General features: G+C 35.2%; 1 protein-coding gene across 1 annotated transcript in view; it reads left to right on the plus strand.

The window, feature by feature from the left end:
• LRRC9 (leucine rich repeat containing 9) overlaps positions 1–22,465 on the plus strand; it is a gene marked incomplete at both ends in the record, with an annotated part of 79,325 nt that overhangs the window by 894 nt on the left and 55,966 nt on the right. Inside the window, 8 exons of the mRNA XM_084239557.1 lie at positions 597–737; positions 1,308–1,371; positions 1,958–2,028; positions 6,763–6,945; positions 8,725–8,880; positions 11,160–11,356; positions 12,202–12,333; positions 22,194–22,370. Of these exons, the coding sequence (XP_084095683.1) occupies positions 597–737; positions 1,308–1,371; positions 1,958–2,028; positions 6,763–6,945; positions 8,725–8,880; positions 11,160–11,356; positions 12,202–12,333; positions 22,194–22,370 (1,121 nt within the window). The remainder of the gene's footprint in view (positions 1–596; positions 738–1,307; positions 1,372–1,957; positions 2,029–6,762; positions 6,946–8,724; positions 8,881–11,159; positions 11,357–12,201; positions 12,334–22,193; positions 22,371–22,465) is intronic.

The raw sequence follows: 22,465 nt of genomic DNA on the forward strand, positions 1-22,465 counted from the left end.
ACTTAACACTTCTGGTTGTGTGAAACTTATAATGCTTATATTGAAAAGCAATATTGTAAAATATACTTTAGAGGCAAAGAAATTTACATGATTTTTGACTCAGAAACCCCTATTCTAAGATTTTATCCTAAGAATTAATTCAACAGCAGAAAACAACTGTATGAATGAAGTTATTTATTGCTGTATTATTTATGATAGCTAAAATTTTGAAACACAAATATGCTAAATAGGGTTGTTTTTAAGAAAATCATTGTAAACTTCATGAAATATTTTATAATAAAATGTTATAACTTCAGAGATTATGAAAGCATTTTAGATGACAGTAAGTAAAAAACCCACAAAACTGTATAGGTATTATGATTATTACCCTATAAAAATAGGTATTAAAATTTAAGAGAATATGAAAATTAAAAATAGTTGTATTTAGGTAGATTTTTGTTTTTCTTTAAAAATTTTAGTTCATTTTGGGGATAGTGACTTTACAATAAAATGTGATTTTTTAAAAAGAAATTGTACTTAAAATCTACATTATTAAAAGGATTAATGGCAAAATATAGGCTAACACTATCCAGTCTCTCTCTTTTTCTTTTTTACAGGAAATTGGAGGTCTTCAAGAATGTAGAAATTTAGAAAAATTGTATTTATATTATAATAAAATTTCCAGAATAGAAAATTTAGAAAAATTATTAAGATTGGAGGTTCTTTGGCTAAACCACAATGTAATTAAAAATATTGAGGTAAGATAATTTCACTAATTTATATGTAAAGTCAGTTATTACTGAGGAATTTAAACCATAACATCCAACATCATATTACAGTTAAAGGACCAAAATATTCATGACTAGTTTAATTACCATTGGTAAAATCAGCTAACATATATGTAGCATTCTGTATTGTATGGAGAACATTGTATACATCATTTTTTTTACTCTTTCCACCAAATCTGAAAGGCAAGGTGTTATTTTTTTCTTTGAAGGTGAAGAAAAGAGATTTAGAGAAGGTACATATGCACACACACACACACACACACGACAAACTTTACCTAAGATTATAAACGCACTCTGTGTGGTATCTTTTTTCCCTTACCCCTCCTCCTGTTTTTCTCTCTACTCCACTCCATTTCCTTCCTCCCATGATTCTCTCTAGGTTCCAGTATAGAGAAACAAACATGACTTCATGAGGGCACTCACTTCTTTGCTTGTTCAGTGCACAAATTCCAGTGTTCAGAACACCTGGAGAATTAACTAGATGATTGAGAAATATAGATTGTAATTTTTTTCTAAATTATATGTTATCTAAATTTTTAGGGCTTGCACACTTTGAAGAATTTAAATGATCTCAACCTTGCTGGAAATCTAATAAGCAGCATTGGTATGTATTCTTTTGCTTGGAGTCTGAGATAATGCTACAATAATTTTTTTATCAGTATACAGAGTACACTCTTAGATTTCTTTCAGACTTTTTTTTTATATATCTTTGCAAAGCATTTCTAAATCAATCACTATAGGACAGGAAAATATAACTCATTTATCAGTAATTACTAGTTAGACAGTGTGACTGTTAGTCTTTTTTTTTAATATTTATTTATTTATGCATACAAGAGCTGGGGTACAGGCTAGAGATGTGAGAGGGTGACAGGATTCACAAGAGACAGAGTGGGGAACAGAACAGGCAGATTAACTGAAGTACACTGCTGAGGGGAGCAGTGGGCGAGTCAGGAGAGGTCTGCTGTGCCATGTGGGTTGCACCCTGGCCAGCTGGGGATCGAACTAGTGCTGCAGAGGCTGTGAATTGCTTCATAGTGTAGTGTTTAACCCCTTGCACCACCAGGGAGGCTCCCTGTTAGTCTTTTTATATGCAAGAAATGATGACAATATGCAACTCAGAAATACAAGATATGAACAGGAGATATAGCCAGAAATTTAATTTTTCTTCCATCTTGTTTTTTAAATTGAAGGTCGGTGCCTTGATCCCAATGAACAGCTAGAAAGATTAAACCTTTCTGGTAACCAGATATGTTCTTTCAAGGTATGTTTAAGTGGAACAATTCATTATTTATCAACTCAGATCATGAACTATCTTTTTGCAGAAAATGGACTTTAGCACCTTCAAGAAATAATTATGTGGGCTAGTCAAATCTCCTAGAAATTTTAGAGTCAGCTGACTAAATTGGCTCTGATGCTGTAATAATTGATGACACTGTAAAAATCAAACAAGTATTACTTGGCTTTCAAGTTTTCTGGTTTTTAATTTTAATTTTAATTTTCTGTTTTTTCATCTTCTCCTAGCATCCAGGAAAATGGACCTCCCCAGAAAAGGGCTGGAATCTTTCAATAATCTCATCATGCCTTATGATTTTAACAATACAACTTTTTTTCTTTTTTCCTTACAACTCTCCAGAACTGTGGGCATATTCCATCCTAACTCAAAATGAGTTAAGATACACACACACACACACACACACATTAACCTAAGATTATAAACACATTCTGTGTGATGTCTTTTTTCCCTTCCTCCTCCTCCTGTTTTTCTCTCAACTTGACTCCATTTCCTTCCTCGAATAATTCTCTCCACATTCCAATATAGAGAAACAAAGATGCCTTCATGGAGGCAATAACTTCCCCTGCAGACTTCTCCACCCCTCTAAATGGCATCTCCATTCTTCAATTAACTTCAGCCAAAATCTTTGAGAGTTCATTTTAAGGCTCCTCTTAGTCCTTCATACCCCAAACTCAGTCCACCAGCAAATTCTTTAAGCTGCACTTTCAGAACATGTCCAGAGTCTGACCGTTTCTTACCACTTGTATCACTCTGCTAACCTGGTTCAAAATACCAGCATCTCTAACCTGCATTATTGAAAAGGCTTCAAATAGATCACCCTGTGTTTACCCTTTTACTACTAACAATGTGTTTTGCACACATCAACCTGCTCCTTTAAATGTGTGTGTGTATGAGAGAGAGAGAGGTAAAAAGAAACAGAATCCTGCTCTACTCCTGCCAGTTTAAGGTGCACTAAATCTTCAAGTCAAACTAACGACAGAAATGTTAAGCTTTGGTCCATTAAACACATCATAAAATTAATAAGAAAACAAAATATTATTTGCGGAGAATATAATAAGCTAAGAATTAATATCCTCATTATTAAAAGAAGTCTTTTAAATCCATTGGGAAAAGTAATTTAAGATACCCATGGAAAAAGGGACAAATGAATAGGTCAATTCATAGAATTGAACTCTACTTGCCCATTAATTTATAAAGGAATTTCCAGCCTCATAAGAATGAATAAAATGCAAATTAATACAATGTAACATTTACCTGATTATATTTTAAATATTCATGATTTTTATAAACATAGTATTCTGTACTAACAAAATTGGGGTAAGATGGACATTTAAAAATTTAAATTGACAGGGCTTTTCTAGAAAACATTTAGAAGTATGTACAAAGTCCTTTTAAAAGATATCTACTCGGGCCTCCCCGGTGGCGCAGCGGTTGAGCGTTGGGTTGCGAAGCTGCCCGCGGCCTCTGCGACGCTGGTTCCATCCCCGGCTGCTCCCCGGCCACCGGAGGAGGGTCCCACATGGCGCGCAGACCTCTCCTGCCGCCCGCTGCTCCCCTCAGCAGTGTATTTTGGTCCCTCTGCCTGCTCTGCTCCCCGCTCTGGCTCCGGTGAATTCTCTCGCCCTCCAGCGCTTCTGACTGTACCCAGTGCATGTATAAACAAAACAAACAAATAAATAAAAAAAAAAATGCCTCTAAAAAAATAAATAAATAAAAAAATAAAAGATATCTACTCTTCGACCTATCAAATAAATTGCATTCCAAGGAATCCATTCCAAAAAAATAATGTGAAATGTGGTCAGGGCTTTATGTTTAAATGTGCTAGAATTGCAAAGAGATCATCAGGACCTTTGAGAGATAAATTTAGAGTACTGTGGGAACATGCAGAAGGGCAGCCTAGCCTTGTTTGGGAAGTGCAGATAAGACATCCGTGAGGAGGTAACTTGTAAACTAAACTGTGAGACACGTAGGGGTTGATTTGGGAAAGACTATTGCAGGCAAATGTGAGAAGGACCTAAGTGGTGAAGGAAACATGGCAAATTCAAAAAATTAGAAATCCTGTGTGACTGGAATAGTCCAACGGAGAGAATCATGACTTGAAGCTGAAGAAGTAAGTGCAGAATGCTAGAAGGATAAAGGATTTCCCTGCCAAGAAGCCATGCAGAAGTTTATCTTACTCTGGCCAGCATTGGTTAAGAGAACAGGTTGCTGAGCAGAAAGATCTGTCAATTCTAGCACACCCACAAACCAGGGACAGTATCACATGGTGGTTAACATGAAATTTAAGTGAAATGATCATGTAAACCCTTAAAATAATGTCTAGCAGTCAGTAAGCACTCAACAGATATGCCAGCATTCTCTTCTATTTTAATCTCACGCCAAAATGAGGATAAAACAGAATTATTGTAGAAATAATTGTTTGGCATAGTATTCAAAAAAGGTCTCTATATCTTAAACTGGCTATTTCTCATTAAAACATTGAACATTCTTCACAGGAACTTCTACTATTCTCATAAGAATGTTCATGAAACACTGTTATCCTGGATTTGTATTTCAAACCTTTTCTCACATCCTAAAATCATGTTATCCTGGTGGTGATGAGTAACTTATGTGCTGCCCTTCATTCACTCCAGGCACTACAACATTAATTTTGAGTAAGATTGTGTGCCTTCACAGACTCCAATGTCATCTGAATTTGAATGTAAATGGGGGTTCCTGTGTGAAACTTCTAAGTTCACGTCCACTGTCTCCTAGTCCAAACTATGATCAAATACAACACAGCCACACAGAAACACCCAGCATGACTTTACTGTTTAGAAGCGTGGTTTACCTTCCTCGCCTCTGCAGAATTTGACAAAATAATTCTCTGCAATCTCTGCCCAGGAATTCTCTTTCAGAACAAGTCTGCTTAGTACCACTCCTGCCATGGGCCCATCCCTAGTGTCAGTCAAAGCCAGTGAACCAAGTTCTCACTTGTCCAAAGAGAGTTTGAGCACACAAAGGCCACCTGGCCCTATTTTACTTTTGACTCTTGTAAACTGACTTCACTGCTCACTTACTATTCCATTTGTACTTTTTCTTCAGAAAAAGTTAGTTCTTTTTCTTTTTGTTCTTTTTCTTCAGAAATTATGCCTCCTAGTTCTTCCTATAGATTTTCCTTAACTCTGTTTTAGATATCCTTATGGCATTGCATCCTTTCTAGTCCAACTCCACCATAATACCCCCTTACTTCAGGCACTACCTACCAGAACTGTTCTTCTCTTCCTCCCATTGAGGAAGTTGTGAGGACATCTTGGAGGTTGTTAGAAAATAATAATCATTCAGTTCAATTCACCCTTATTTAGTGCCTCTTGTGATGTAAATCTGAGTGCTAAGAATGCAATGTTAAACAGGATACAAACTCTGCTCTTGAGAACTGGCTTTTTTTTTTCTCTCTCTCTCTAAGAGGCCAAACAGAAAATATTTTAGGTTTGGTGGGCTACACATGACCTCTGTTGCAAATTCTTTATTATTTTTTTTTACAATACTGAACAACATAATCACTGTTCTTAGTTTATAGAGGGAGGGCTGAAGCCCATATAAACTCTTGGCTCATAGACTCTGGATATATAAGCATTGACAACAAGTATGATAAATTCTACAACAAAAGTATGCCCATTTGCTAAGAGCTCATAGGAGGAGCATCTGTCTTAATCTTAGGGGATTAAATGAGGTTCCCGGAGAAGATAATGACTAGGTTGAGTCTCGAAAGATTAATAAGTAAATTTGGAATGAAATTCAATCCACTGCAAGGGAGCAGCATGAGTGAAGATAAGAGAGGGTCTAGGACATTCTGAAACTTGAATTTGTTTGGTATGGCTAAAACACAAAATGTTAGGGTTTAAATAGGAAGAGACAAAACTGAATAATTAAACAAGGGCCAGATGCCAAATAAGGTAAGGTGGTAAGCAATGACTTATATTTCAGGATAAAAGATGTTAAGGAGAAACACTGGTATGGGAGTATGTTACAACCTCTCCCCTTCTATAGGTTTTGAGGAAAATGAGGGCCTCAGGAAAAAAACTAGGTTTCAGTTGCCCTTAAAAGGAGGAAAGGGCATTTACAGAAAAACAAAAAGAAAGCTAAAAATTGGGAATTCAGTTAAACAAGTTTAAATAGAACTCTTTGTGGCTATTATCACTGCAGCTATCACCATTAGTAGTAATTGAATAGAAAAGGAATCCCACCAGCTTTGATGAGAAGAGTAGATCTGGAGGCCAAGGAAAATGATGAGCATTCCTCATAGCAGGTTAAGTATGTGGGATGGCAGTGAAGGAAGCTGGAGGTCTGTGGGTACACTGGGGGGCAATTGTTAGAAAAGGGGCTGTGCAGAGGAGCCAACATTGTCCTATGAATAAAGAGGTACTCACGTGACTAACTCTGGGTTTCTAATTGGAATACATGATTTAGTAAATATTCTTTGGCTTTTTATATCTAAATTACATAGTCATGTAGAGTCCATGTTTAATTATTATTTTATCTTTCTTCTTGTATTTCACATGTTTTTCACTACAGAAAGACATTTTCTCCATCCAAATCATTTTAACATAATTAAACATGCAATTAGAATGCATTACATAAAATGTAGGTGATCTTATGTTTTCAAATGCCTCCTTTAGAAATGGAATGTAGCAATTAATTAATTAAATGTTGTTGTTTTAGGACCTTACTAACTTAACCAGGCTGCATCACTTAAAGGATTTGTGTCTGAATGATCCTCAATATAAAACCAATCCAGTTTGTCTGCTGTGTAATTATGCCACACATGTATTGTATCACTTGCCTTGTCTTGAAAGACTTGATACGTTTGATGTGTCATCAAAGCAAATCAAGGAACTGGCTGATGTAAGTATATTCCTAATCAACTCTCTGTGATTTAGTTTAATTAGTTAACTGCGTCTTTCTGACAGCTTCCATTTATGGTAGGCAGTACTGTCAGTTCTTGTCACCACTTCTACTTTTGCCCCAGTGAGTTGGATATTTAATGTAAGCACATACAAATAATACTAGTAGTAGAATCTGAATTCTGATGACAACACTAGAAGGTAAAATAGAAAAGCCTTTGTACATTCATTTAAATATCCAATAAATACTTTTGACTAGAATGTGAAACACATGTGGATGCCCCCTCAGGAGGCAAATCCCCACTTTCTGGGAGCTTACATAATAGTGAGAAAGCACAGATATTAAGCAATTAAATGAATAAACAGCTAATATGTTAGATGGAGAAAAGTAAAATAAGGGTGAAGGAAATGGAATTATTGGTAGGGGGAGAAGAAAAGGCATTGGGTAGTTATCCAGACTTGTGAGGAAAGGATTTGCTAAGGTGACATTTCAAAAGAGATTTAAGGTAAGAGTGAGTTTTTCAAGAATCAGCACAAGCAAAGACCTTGAGGTAGGAGCATTTGCTTTCTTTTGGAGAACAATAAATATCAATAGTGTAGCTGGAGCTGAGTAAGTGAGGGGGAGAGAGTACGATGAAGACAGGAGGGGTGGGCAGATCATTTGAGACTGGAGAGTGTGGTAAGGACTTGGCTTTTGAGTGAGATGGTGGTCACTGGAAAATCTTTTTTTTTTTTTAAAGATTTATTTATTTATACAAGAGCCAGGGTACAGGCCAGATGCACAGGAGAGTGAGAGAATTCACCAGAGACAGAGTGGGGAGCAGAATAGGCAGACTGACGAAATACACTGCTGAGGGGAGCAGCAGGTGAGAGAGGAGAGATCGGCTGCACCATGTGGGATTCTCGCCTGGCCAGCCAGGATCTAACCCGCACTGCAGAGGCTATGGACAGCTTCACAGTGTGGCGCTTAACCGCCTGCGCCACCAGGGAGGCCCATCACTGGAAAATCTTGAGCAGAATTCCCTCAATTTAAATTTAAGAGGTTTAAAACTACATCACATTTTAATAGTGTTCTTGATATGTTTACTTTCTCATCAGTTAGTTCTTTTTAACTAATATAACTTATAAACACCATTTAACTGGTATGTATCTTAATAGTGGATTTAACCAATTGAAACTGATAAGTTTATTAATAATTATATGATTTATTGGTATTACAGAATTCAAGATAATTGTATTTCATTGACATTTAATCAATTTACTCAATCTAAAACAAGTTAATTAGAGCACCATTTTATAGATTTGGAAAAAAATAACCATTAAATCTTATTTCCTAGCAATGCTTTAAAAATGAACTAAATGTTACATTTACTTTTAATTATTTTAAATTTAAATTTTAAATATTTAAATTTATTTTCCCTGTATTTCCCTAGGCATATATTTGCTTTAGTAGTACTGCTTCATTAGCTAGATGGTACTATTTCATAAATTGAATTTTATCTATAGTTTCTTTATGATGTCATCCTAGAAATAAATGTGACTATGCCACACACTTAAAATATTATCCACATAGAAAACCTTTGGAATTTTATATTTTTCTAAACAAGTTTAAAAAGAACTCTTTGTGGCTATTATCACTGTAGCTATTACCATTAGTAGTAACTGAAAATGTAAAACTTTCAAATTGTTAAATAGAACATATAATACTATTTAAAATACCATTACTAATTACCTATGTTTTCTATTTCAGTTATTCTTTTGTTGTTTTTTCTCACTTTAGACCACAGCAATGAAAAAAAAAATGTATTACAATATGCGTATCAAAACTGTTCAGCGACATCTTAATGAAGACCTAGAAAAACTGAATGATCGAAAATGCAAATTACAGAAGTTGCCAGAAGAACGAATAAAATTATTCAGCTTTCTGAAAAAAAGTGTAAAATTTTACATTCTCAAGTTTGAATAGTTATATCTTAAGTAAACTGACAGATAAGATAGTATTATTTTATAAATTATATATATAGTTTGCTTCTAAAATGTTTTTATTATAGCTGCTTAACTTAGCTCCATTCTGTGCTTTAAAAATCTGCATTTGAGAAAAAATATAGGCTTATTAATTTATGAAATGTTTAAAAGTTATGTAATTCAGTGTAATTCCAAGAGTTATAGAGATCTATTAAACTGCATTTTCATTAGATACCAGCAGGCTGTGCTCAAAACTCATTTTGTTGTCTAAAGTGCTATAAAGTATCCCTTTAGTAATACGACTGTGGTCTATAAGAAGGTAGGAACTTAATCAAACTATGCTTTAAAAATTGTATCTGCTTTTTGTATTTCCTTTAACATTAAGGCTTATTAACCTCAAAACAGAACTCTGTATATGTAATAACTTACTGTATTTTTTAAAAGATATTAAATACAATTATTCAACAAATGGTGTTAGAAAAATAAACTGGGAATAGGGTAATTGAATCTTTAGTTTACATTTTATCAAAAATAGATACCAGTGGGGGAAAAATTAAATGTAAAGATAAAAATATAAAAAAAATATAAGAATATATAGACAAGTATACTTAACTGTTCTCGACCTACCAAATAAGAGAAATACTAGAAATCACAAAGGAACAGAATGTAGATTTGGTTGCCAAAAAAAGGTAAAATACTTTTGTATTAAAAAGAATTATTAATAAAAGTAAACAACAATTGCCAATTTGAAAAAAATATTTTCAATAAATAATGGACAAACATGGTAAACATTCTCAAAAATCAAAATATCCCAATAGAAAAATTGAGCAAAGTACATAAACTTTTTTTATAAGAGAAGAAATAAAAAGTGACTAATAAACATTTGAAAGAAGAGCTTAACCTGATTATTTCCAAATGTGAATGAAGATAACAAGAAATAATTTTTACCTAAAAAATGTCAAAATCATAAAACATGGTATTATGCAGGCTGGTGAAGACAGATGTGACACTTACCAATAGGAGTATAATTTGAGTCATATGTATTAACAGCATAAAAGCGCTCATCTGTTTATATATAAGGATATTTATTGCCACAAGCAATAACAACAACACATTGAAAACTAAACAAGAGAGGAAGAATTATTCATTTTCAAGAGAGAATAGTATTTAGTACATAGCCATTAAGCCAAATCTTTTAAACATGTTTAAAATACTCTTTCTAAAACAAATAGATTTTAATTAATAATACAGTCAGAAAGATATTCTTAAAGTGAAACATTAACAAAATTTGAATAATTTATTTGAATAAAAATTTAAAAAGTATATGGGCACCATTTTATATCTACCATTTTCATGTATAAACTTGTATTAAAACCTGCAAATATGTTGCAACAACAAGTCCAATTAGTGGTTACTAGAGAAAGGAAGGTGGAAAGGAAGTAGGTAAATATCTTAAAAGGAGTCATTTGTGTGATGAAAGTAGAACTGGTCTTTCAGTGATGAACTTAAGGTAATATGTACACATGTTGACTTTTAGTAATTCATGCCTGCGGCTTACATCTTATAATGCAATGTTACTTTAATTAAAAATACTAATTATAGTATATGTAAACTACAGACATTTTAGTAAATGTGCTTAATAGTTTTTTAACAGATGTATATGGCAATTATAGAGTGTGGTATAGATAATTAGTAAATTTCTATTTATATACACTTACCCATGTGCAAAACACAATGTATCTTGAGTCCTACAATAAACATGATGGGTTTAAAGGCAAGGCAAATAAAGCACTCTCTGTAGCTCCAAAATTTAAGGGAGTGCACAGAACCACAGTAATCAAGATAAATTGTTTTTTTTTTATGGTCAATTTTTATCCAAAATACAAAGGTAGTTGAAAAAATACAAAAAAAAGTAGGTGTGACAAGTCATTATTTCAAGTTTTTTTAAGCCAAAAATAGCATTTATAATTTTACTTTGACTTTAATAGAAGCAAACTCATCAGTAATATTTACCAACTTATTTATTTGCTTTTCTCACTTTCAACTGATAAATTTCACATTATCTTTCACTTGATCCAGAGAAAATGGCTGACCAAACTTGTACCAAAGTTATAATTATAGGTTTGGCATGTTTTTGTAAGATTAGCATATTTATGATCTAGAGTTTTACTTTATCACAATTTTAATTAACCGTATATTTAATAGACTCCACTAACATTTTCTTGCTGTCTGGTATATTGATTTTAACAGTTGGAACGTGAACTGGCTGAAATCAAGGGATCTGGCAAAGGGCAGAATGACAGATCTAATAACAATAAAGTAACTGAGCTTGAAAAGTCAAAGAACTGCGAAACTGTCCTGGAAGAATCAAGCCTTCAACAGAAGATACTGACCAAACTAAATGCCTTGAATGAAAGGATAACATTCTGGAGCAAAAAACTTGATGAGTATGTTTAATGAATTGTCTGACTGTCCCAATTTGAAACATGAGAGAAAAGAATGTCCTGGGATGTCAGCTGAACTCAGTTCCCTTCTTTAGGAGTAAAAAGAATTGTAGTATGAAGTAAAATATGACATGTGTCTCCAGTCCAATTCCCAGAAAGAGAGGCATCACTGGTTCAAAACTGGCATGTATGCTTAATTAGGAATAGTGAACTTCCCTTGAATGGTTTCAGTCAAATCACTGCTCCAGGGTCTGCAAAGTTAAAGTATTTGAGCTGGCACGGGTGCAGAAACTGATGAGACTAGGCAAAGTACATGCACCTTTGTCTACAATCATCAAGAACGAATTTGGGTTGACTATCAACTAGAAATATACAGGAAGAAGGCTTAGTAAATATTGTGGCTTTTTAAATTTACTTTAAGTGGATAAGTTAGTTTGGCCTGTGATTATACTAATAATAAGTAACATTTGTTGGGTTCTTATTCTGTGTGAAACTCTTTGCCTTGCATCTATTTTGCATAGAATACACCCCAGGAAAGTCTTTTCAAGTATAGGTACTATTGATATTGCCAATTTACTAAGAAACTGTGGCATAAAAAGACTGTAATTAGTCTAAGAATCAAGAACCATAAATGGCAAGGTCAAAATAATCTTCTAACATTTCCATAGTCTGAGGTTAACAAAATTTTGAGGTGATTTTAATCATCAAAAATAGGATGTCTCTCAGTTGATTGAGCCCCAAACGTTCTCTTATCCATTGTATTTTAACATGAGTTTTTTTAAAAATTATCATGAATTTTAATGTGATTTTTAGATTCTAATAGCCATACATATTTTTTTCTTAAATAGAATTGAAGCAATTTATTGTATTGAAGTGAAGCAAAAGAAGAAAAGTCATGGTTTATTGATCCCATTTTTATTAATTGAGTTGGAAACTGTAGGAAACATCCACTTTGAAGAAGGCACTCGATCTGATGACTGGTAAATCTGTTTGAAATTTACTTATACCTTTAAAAATTATTTTAAGTGCTTAGAATCATCAGCCAAAATAGCAACTTATAAAATCATCAGTGTCCCATTTTCAAAACACGTCTCTTATACAATATTCATCCGTTGAAAAATTTACCACCTAGGGGCCTTGCTGGTGGCGCAAGTGGTTAAGCATCAGCACTATGAAGCAATCTGCAACCACTGCAGCATGAGTTCTGTCCCTGGTCAGGGAATTAACCCACATGGCGCAGCAGACCTCTCCTGTCTCGCCTGCTGCTCCACTCAGCAGTGTTTTCCATCGTTCTGCCTGTTTTACTCCCCACTCTACCTCTGGTGAATCCTCTCACCCCCTGCACATCTGGCCTGTACCCCAGATCTTGTATGCATAAATAAATAAATCTTTTTACAAAAAAGAAAAATTTACCACCTACACATTTTCCTATTTTACACCTTTGCCATGAACTTAATACTGAAAATGTCCAAGTGGTATTTCATTGCTCTACCTCATTTCCCTTCACCCAAGATCAGAATAAAATTTAGAAAAGCTTACAGTCAGGAATAAATTTTATGTTTATTCTGTTCATTTCTGGACTGGATTCTGAATATTGTGTGAGAAGCTAGAAAAGAGATGGAATACCAAAGCAGGCTTGGCAAAAGCAGGTTGCAATACCAGAGCAGGCTGCTGGCAAATTTCCTGGGAGTCCAAAGTCAAACCAGTTTTAGAGAGTTAACTGTAGTCAGGGTGCATAAAATAAGGCAAGGTTAAAATGAAACCAGTAATTTGAGTGAAAAGCCCATTTAGACAAAAATGGAGGGAGAGAACAACTAGAAACAGAAGCAGGAAACAGGCATCTATACTTCAGAATCAAAGTCTATTGATAGAAGAAAGGAAATGGTTGTGTTGCCTTAGAGGCCCAACCAAAGGAATGATCCTTAAAAAGGAAAAGAAAATCAGCAGAAAAATATCTCTAATTATAACTTTCACATTTCTGCAATCATTTTCTCAAAATCGAGATCCCCAATAATGAACCAAAGCCCTAGAAGCATACTACAAACTTGCGTATGTGGAGAGAAACCAGGAGATATGGAAAGCTGTAGAATAAAACTGGCATATCACCCTGGAGGGTAATTTTATTTATAGCCAGTGTTGAAATAAACGCTGTTTTTTATGGAATAAAATGCAAAATTTGCATGAACTTTTTAGAAATAAAAATGTGTGATTGTTATGGGTTACTTTTTAATTTATTTTTATTTTATATATTTTTTACATCATTTTTCATTTTTTGCACAATGTATGCATTTTCATCTTGGTTATAGTTCCCTTACAATTCCCTTCCCCCTTATTTTGACCCCCCCCCCATAGTGTGTCTCTGATTTATAGTTGCTTGTTGATTTTGATTTTTACTTTTTTAAATCAAGCCCCCTGTTTTCTCTTAGCTGTGGCTCTTATTCAGCTCTGTGAGTAAAAACCTCTGAGGGGCTCTGGAGGTACATTAGTGGAAAAGTGTGAGAAGCTCTGCCTAAGGAAGAAAGAGACATTTTGAAATACTTTATTTTGTATCAATGCATTCATTTACCCAGCAGCAGCCCCTATTTGCTTAACCACATGCTTGATTTTTATGTAGAAAAGGTGTTCATCCCAGTGCCCATGTAAACAAGTAAAGTCCTTGATTTTTCAAGTGCAATTGAGTGGACGTCTCTCTGTAGGTGCATGAAAGTTTTTCAGTCTTTCATTTATATTCGTTCAACCTAAACAGATTTTTGTTGTTACTTATTGCCAAGTCAGCTCCTTACAAAACAAGTAAGTTAGTAAAAAAATATACATGAAAGCAAAATGACTAAAAAGACATTTGGGTAACTTCATCATACTGATAATAAATTAGGTAGCTTTGATCAACTTTGATGAGCATTAACAATTGTTTATATGAATAACCTTGATCTATCTTAAAGAGAAAATCAAATATGTGCGTAGAATTTCAAGGACTATTTTTTTACTTTTAGGATAACACAGTCAACTTAGTTCTGATAACTATAATAGTGCTTAAATTGGGCCTCCCTGGTGACGTAGCGGTTGAGCGCTGGGTTGTGAAGCTGCCCACAGCCTCTGCAGCGCCGGTTCGATCCCCCGCTGCTCCCCAGACACCGGAGGAGGGTCCCACATGGCGCGCAGACCTCTCCTGCCACCTGCTGCTCCCCTCAGCAGTGTACTTCGGTCCTTCTGCCTGCTCTGCTCCCCTCTTTGGCTCTGGTGAATTCTCTTACCCGCCCGCGCTTCTGACTGTACCCAGTGCTTGCATAAATAAATAAATAAATCTTTAAAACAAACAAACAAACAAACAAAAATAGTGCTTAAATTATCTGGCTGTGTGCCACATATCTGGTTGTTTTATTTAAATACTGCTTTCTATTTTGTTATATTTTTAAAGTTAATGATTAAGCACTTAAATACAAAGTACTTAAGTATAATAAGGACACAGCCTTCCAGAACTTATGGAACATAGCAAAAGCATCTAAGGGGGACATATAGAGCAAAACAGGCCCACATTAAGAAACAAGAAAGACCTCAAATGAGTAATCTAACATTACATGTTAAGGTACTGGAAGAGGGCTAGAACTCAAATATAAAGGTTTTCCGTCAAAATAGCTTTTGTTTATTTCTTTAGCTAAAGAGCATTATACATTTCTAATTCAATCACTCAATATTTTCTTTTTTTTTCTTTATTGAGGTAACATTGGTTTACAACACTGTATATGATTTAAGGGAAGACGTTCACACCTCCTCAGATACATGTCACCACACCACCCCCCACCATCAAAGCCTCTATAGATCTTTACCCTAAGGCATTGGGCCCCCTTCTCTTCTTTTGAAACCTCTGTCTCTAGCAGCCTCAATTCTACAGTCTCATTTCTAAGGTTTGTTGTGGTTTAGTTTTATCAGTTCCTTTAGTTCACATAAATAAAGTCATCTGGCATTTGTCTTTCTCCTTCTGACTTATTTCATTTAGCATAATAACCTCCATTTCCATTGATGTTGCAAATGGCAGGTTTGTCTTTTTTATAGCCTAGTAGTATTCCATTGTGTATATACAGCATCCCTGTTGTGTGCCTTACCTTAGAGGAAAGGCTTTCAGTTTTTCACCCTTCAGTTTCATGCTTGCTGTGGGTTTGTCATACATGACCTTTGTTATGTTGATATATGTTCCTTCTATCCCCATTTTGCTAAGAGATTCTATTATAAATGGATCCTGAATCTTGGGTCAAATGTCTTCTCTGTATCTATTGACATGATCATATGATTTTTGTCTTTTTTTGATAAGGTGAACTACTTTGATTGATATACGTATGTTGAAGCATCTTTGCATCCCTGGGATTTCATGATGTATGATCCTTTTACTATATTGTTAAATTTGGTTCTCTAAGATTTTGTTAAGGAGTTTTGCATCTGTGTTTGTCAGGGGTATTGGTCTATAGTTTTCTTTTTCATGTGATGTCCTTGTCTGCTTTTGGTGTCAGAGTTATGCTGGCCTACTTGTAAGATATGTTTGGGTGCATTCTCTCATCCTCAATCTTTTGGAAAAGCTTGAGAAGGACAGGTATTAGTTCTCTGAAGGTTTCATCTCACTGTAAAGCCATGTGGTCCCAGGCTTTTGTGTTTTGGGAGTCTTTTGATTACTCTTTCAATTTCCTTGGGGTAATTAGTCTGTTAAGGTTTTCCATTTCTTCCTAATTTAGTTTTAGAAGGTTGTAGGTGTCTAAGAATATGTTCATTTCTTTATAATTTGATTTAGTCCCAGATGTTTATCTTTGCCTTCATTATCACTGCTTTGGGTGATATGTCTGTAAAGATGTTTTTGAGGTGCATGTCACGTAGTGTTTTGCCTATATTTCCTTCTATATATTTTACGGTTTCAGGTCTTATGTCTAGTTCTTTAATCTATTTTGAGTTGGTTTCTGTGCATGGTGTGAGGTAGTAGTCAACCTTCATTCTTTTGCATGTAGCGATCCAGTTTTCCCAGCACCATTTATTGAACAAACTTTCTTTGCTCCATTGCATATTCTTTGCTTCTTTGTCAAAGATTAGTTGACTGTAAATCTGTGGGTTTATTTCTGGATTTTCTATTTGGTTCCATTGGTCCGTGTGTCTGTTCTTGTTCCAATACCATGCAGTTTTGATTAGTAAGGCTTTGTAGTATAGTTTGAAATCTGAGAGTGTGATGCCTTCATTCCCTTCTTTTTTTTTCAGGAAAGCTTTGGCTATTTGGGGTTTTTGGTGGTTCCATATGAATTTCATCAATATTCTATTTCTTTGAAGAATGTCATTGAAATTTTTATTGGAATAGCATTGAATCTATAAATTGCTTTTGGTAGGATGGCCATTTTGATAATGTTAATTCTTCCAATCCATAAGAAGGGGATGTCTTTCCATTTCTTTGTGTCTTCTTCTATTTCTTTTAACAGTGTTTTATAGTTTTCTTTGTATAGGTCCTTTACTCTTTTATTAGGTTTATTCCAATTTATCTGATTTCCAGATGTTCCAATTTGTTGGCATAATGACATTCCTGGTAGTTTCTTATGATCCTCGGTTTGTAGTAACATCTCTTTTGTTTATGATTTTTATTATAGTTTTTTTTTTTCCTTTTTCTTAGTCATTCTAGCTAGAGGTTTGTCTATTTTGTTTATTCTTCCAAAGAACCACTTTGGGTGTCATTGATCTTTTGAACTTTTTGACTACTATCTCGTTTATTTACACTCTAATTTTTATTATTTACTTCCTTTTACCAGCTTTTGGTTTCATTTGTTCTTCTTTTTCTAGTAACTTAAGGTGTAATATTAGATTATTCATTTTAGGTCTTTCTTGTTTCTTGATATGGGCCTGTATTGCTATATATGTTCCTCTTAGATCTACTTTTGCTGTGTCCCATAAGTTCTGGAAGGTTGTGTCCTCATCATCATTTGTCTTGAGGTATTTTTTTAATTTCTTCTTTGATTTCCTCATTAACTTATTAGTCATCCAATGGTGTGTTGTTCAGTATCCACATATTAGAGGTTTTTCCTGCTTTTTGTGATTGATATCTAGTTTGATACTATTGTGGTCAAAGAAGATGCCATGATTTCAAGCTTCATGAATTTGTTTTCACTTATGACTCATATGTGGTTCCAGGTGCACTTGAGAAGAAAGTGTTTTTAGTTTGGGGGGCAAGAGGTGCATGCACTATAAATGTCTATTAAACCCATGTGGTCTTACTCTTTGTGAAGGGTATTCTGCCATTATTTATTTGCCCTTATTTATTCTGCCCTTATTATCTGTATGATTGATCTGTGTATTGGTGAAAGTAGGGTGTTAAAGTCCTTGGCCATGAATGTGTTTTTCTCAATGTTTGTTTTTAGATTTGATACCAAATGCTTTATATATTTTGATGAGTGCTATGTCTTCCTGATGAGTTGTTCCTTTCATCATTATATAACATCTATCCCTATCTCTTGTTACTTTTTTTTTTTTAACTGAAAATATATTTTATCTAAGTACAGCTGTCCCTGCTTCCTTTGGATTCCATTCATATGTAGGAGTATTTTTCCAGACATTTACTCTAAGCCTGTGTTTATCTCAGGAGCTCACATGCATTTCCTGAAGAGAGCAGAAATTTGTATTCTGTCTTTTAATTCAACCAGACACGCTGTGCCTTTTAACTGGTGAGTTCAGTTTATTTACATTTAGAGTGGTTATTGACATATGAGTGTCTGCTGATGCCCTTTTGTCCAAAATTTTAAGGTTCTATTTCCTTTTTCAAATATTTATGGGTGTTCTTCTCTTTGATTTACATATAGAACTCCTCTCAACATTTCTTAGAGGGAAGGTCTAGTGTTTGCAAACTCCTTCAGCTTCTGCTTGCCTGGGAAGGCCTTTATTTCACCCTCATATCTGAAGGCAAGCATTACAGGATAGAGTAATTTTGGCTGCAGTTTTTATCCTTAACTATTTTGATTGTATCGTTCCATTCTCTTATTGCCCATAGTGTTTATTCAGAGAAGTCAGATGTAAGCCTGATCAGGGTTTGTATATAGGTTATCAGCTTCTTCCCCCTAGCCTGCTTCAATATTCTTTCGTCTTGAACACTTTTGTGTAGAGTAAATGGTTTTCAGGCTTTTCTGCCCTCCTGCCATTAGGATTGCCCTCCCCTGATGGGGAACCTGCATTTTGTTACATTATTATATTATGTTGTTTACTTCTTAGATCATGGCAGTAGTATTGAACTATCCACCAAGAGAAGCAGAAGCAGAAGAGGCAGGAGAGAGAAGGGGAGAAAGAATGCCAGAGAAGCCCAGAGTGAAGACTTGTCAGGGGCTTGGAGGCCTCCTGGCCTCCTGGCCTGCTGGCACCCCTGCCTGCCCTGTACCTGGTTGCCACACTACATGTAAAAGCTCAATAAAAGCCTGAGAAAGCCACTGAGGGCTATAAGACTCCTCCTTTACCTGCCCAGTCTGCTCAAATCATAGATATCCTGCTCTGTGGCCATCCTGCCACTACAGCTTGGAAATTTCACTATTCTGACTTGGTATAATTTCATTATGTTCAGATAACCTGGTATTCTTTAACTGGACTTGTATATTTCATTCCTTCTTCAGATTTGGGAAACTTTCCTCTAATATTTCTTTAAATAAGTTCTTTGTTCCCATCTCCCTAAATTCTCCTTCAGAGACACCTATTATTCTCATATTGCCTTTCCTCATGCAATTGGATAGTTCTTAAAGTGTTTCTTCATTTTTTTCTTTGTATTTCTTTTCTTCCACCTAGTTTCTTTATGAATTATCATCCTCAAGGTTGCTAATCAGTCTTCCATTTGGTCTATTTTACTGCCATAACTTTCCCCAGAATTTTTTATCTCCTGTATTGATTTTTTGTACTTCCTACATCTGTTATTAAAACTTCAATTTCAATCTTCTAGTTGTTAATTTTAGTTCTCTGGACATCATTAGGTTTTCTAATTTTCTGTATATCTTTAATCAGCTTTTCTGTGTTTTCCTCCATTTCTTTGAATTTCTGCATCATGGCAATTTTGAACTCTGTATCTGATTGGAAGAAAACATCTTCCAAGTCTTTGTGGTTGGTTCTGGAGACTTGTTCTCTCTGTGATGTAGTATTCCCCTGTGAGCTCAGGTTGCCTTTTGTTGTGTTTTTCATCTCCCCATTATTTCCTTTCTGAAATCTAAGTGTAGAGACTTTCCACTTTTCCCAGATGGTATTGTGTATAAAGAAGAACTAACCTGTAGCTGGGTCTTCTGTAGGTGGGGGAAGACTCTGAAGGGGTTTGTTGCTGGTGGAATTGGGGAGTGTGGGTGTGGCTCGTGCCCAAGTTACCACTGCCAGCTCTCCTCTTTAGACTTCAGAACCATGTTTCTGCAGTCAGAGAGCTGGGCTTTTGGTGCATCCCTGGTGCCTTCCAATTGGCTTCACTGTATTTGCTTGGTCCCCTTATCTGCCTGTTCCAGGGGGAAATGGGTGAGGTAAATCAGACCTTTCTAAGCTTTGTCTTCCTCACTGGATCCCTGTTCTCCTGGCTCTCTACAGTACCCTTGCCCGTATCTCCCATAGTTAGATCAATAACAAGCAGTTTCATTCTCCCCAGACACAGCTATGATCCATAGTTTCCACACCAACAGAAGCTTCTCCCGGACTCACACTTTTGTTTCCCCTGTGGTGAATTTCTTCATTGTCTCCCGTCACACACAGTTGGCACTGGTCCCCTGTGATCATGAGGCTCGTCATTCCACGTCATGGGATCCTCTGAGTACAGTGCCTAGCTATACTTTTCTCAGTCTATTCTCTCCAGAGCAAAGTAGGGTACGTCCTCTGATGCCATCTTCCCTGAGTATTCTTATATATATTGTTGATTACCCTTTTGTTATTATATAACAAAAACCTTATCTAAATAAAATACCTATAGCAGTAGTTGTACTACTACTACTACTACTAATAATAATAATAATTGGTATATAAGTAATAATGAGAGCCTTAGTGGTTCCAGGACATGTTACTTAGGGCTGATTTGGGTTGATTTAGGCCTAGAACATGATCCCTTTACTGGTGAGACTATAAGTTTGAGATGATACTGTGACTGTTTAGCTAGACCTCTGAACTAGTTAAGAGCTTCATTCTGGATTTTGTCTTCATTCTGATATTGGTCTCTGCTACCAGATTGTGCACTCCTCTGGGATTATTTTTGCTCAAGCAACTCACTTTAAAATCAAAGGATGGAGTAATTTGGCAGCTCCTAATTGGATTGGTTCAGTTTTTGTTAGTGAGAAAGACAGATGCTCTAAATTTGGAATTCAGATATTAGATGGAGGTGGGTAGATCTGTGATCTTAGCTCATACCCATGTTCAGGCCTTGGTTGATTATGCAGGTGAGGACAAGGTATCCTATCACAAATGTATACCATATAGGATCAATTAACTTCCTTTTCAAATTCATCCATTTTTAAATCTGATCTTAATCAAAATTCTGTGCGGCTTTAAGACAGGACCTCAATTTATTGTGAGCATGGCCAGGTGAGGGCAGCAGAGAGCAAATGAACACTTTCAGACATTTTCTTGACATTTTCACGTAACTGACCCTTCTCAGTTCTTAGCGCAAACACCTTCTCTGAAAAGACTTACCTAACCCCTATCTTAAGCACCCCTCATGCTATTCCTAGCTTGAAATCTTTTTTCTTCAAAGCATTTATCAGTTTAGAAATGATTTTATTTATGCCTTATTTTTTGTCCAACTATCTTGACATACAGGCTCCATGAAGAATAGGGACCCTGCCTCTTTCACTTCCATTGCCTTAATTCTGAAGTTATTGTAATTGTCCAAGAGTTGATAGTGATTTGGACTAAAGTAATAAAAATAATATGTTCTAATAATGATATAGGATCATACTCAGGATGTATTTTCAAATTTTTTAAAAGATTTATTCATTTATTTATACAAGAACCGGGGTACAGGCCAGATGTGCAGGAGGGTGAGAGGATTCACCAGAGACAGAGTGGGAACAGAAGAGGCAGACTGACGAAATACACTGGTGAGGGGAGCAGTGGGTGAGACAGGAGAGGTCTGCTGCGCCATGTGGGACCCTTGCGGGCTGGCCGGGATTGAACCAGCGCTGCAGAGGCTGCGGACAGCTTCACAGCGCTGCACTCAACCTCCTGTGCCACCAGGGGAGGCCCAGGATTTATTTTAGATATTGCTGAAGAATTAAACATTGGTGAAGAAGAGGCGAGGCAGTTTATTTCTGGGATTTTAACCTAAGTTATCAGTTAGCTCATGATACCATATACTGAGATAAAGAACACTCAAGGAGTAGGATTTGGGACAAGTGTTGGATAAGTGAAGTTTGAGAGGCCTGTTACGCATACAGGTGACTATATCAAGCACACAGTTGAATATCCAGGTAGGTTGGGTAGAAACCAAATCTGGAAATAAAGCGATGTAATTTGTGTGTGTGTGTGTGTATACATACAATATATATTGCATAATACATAAGTATATAATATACAATTATGGTATATAAATATAATACATGATTTCATATATATCATTTAAGTAATGGAGGATTGCCTAACCAATGTATCTTTTAGTCAGAACAAATATATAATTATTAATTTAAAAAAACTATTATTTTTCAAAGTGTAGTATCTCTTTAATTGATTGAATTATTATGAACCCAAACAGAGCTTCTATCTGATGATATATCTTTAGCAAAAAACATAAACTATGGGTTATAACCTTTATCAATATGTAACCTTGTGTTCTTCAACATTTTAAGAAAATCCATGATTTTCTTAGGGTATTTTCTGTATTCCCATATAGGTTTAATTCCTGTTATGAACTAATTCTATCACGTTTTTGTACATGGGACTTCAGAACATACGGTATTACAGGAGTGAAAGTAAAACGTGTCATTAAAGTTAACAACCGTATTCTGAGACTCAAATTTGAAGAGAAATTCCAAAAGTTTTTGGGCAATGAAGACATGCATGATTCAGAGTAAGAAGTTAAATTCCATAGGGAATTTTTAAACAAAAATTTGACTTTATTTTATAAAAAGTTTTTTATTTTCAAAGTTTACACTATTGAGAGTA

This window comes from Talpa europaea (assembly GCF_964194135.1).
Source record: "Talpa europaea genome assembly, chromosome: 8".
NCBI lineage: Eukaryota > Metazoa > Chordata > Mammalia > Eulipotyphla > Talpidae > Talpa > Talpa europaea.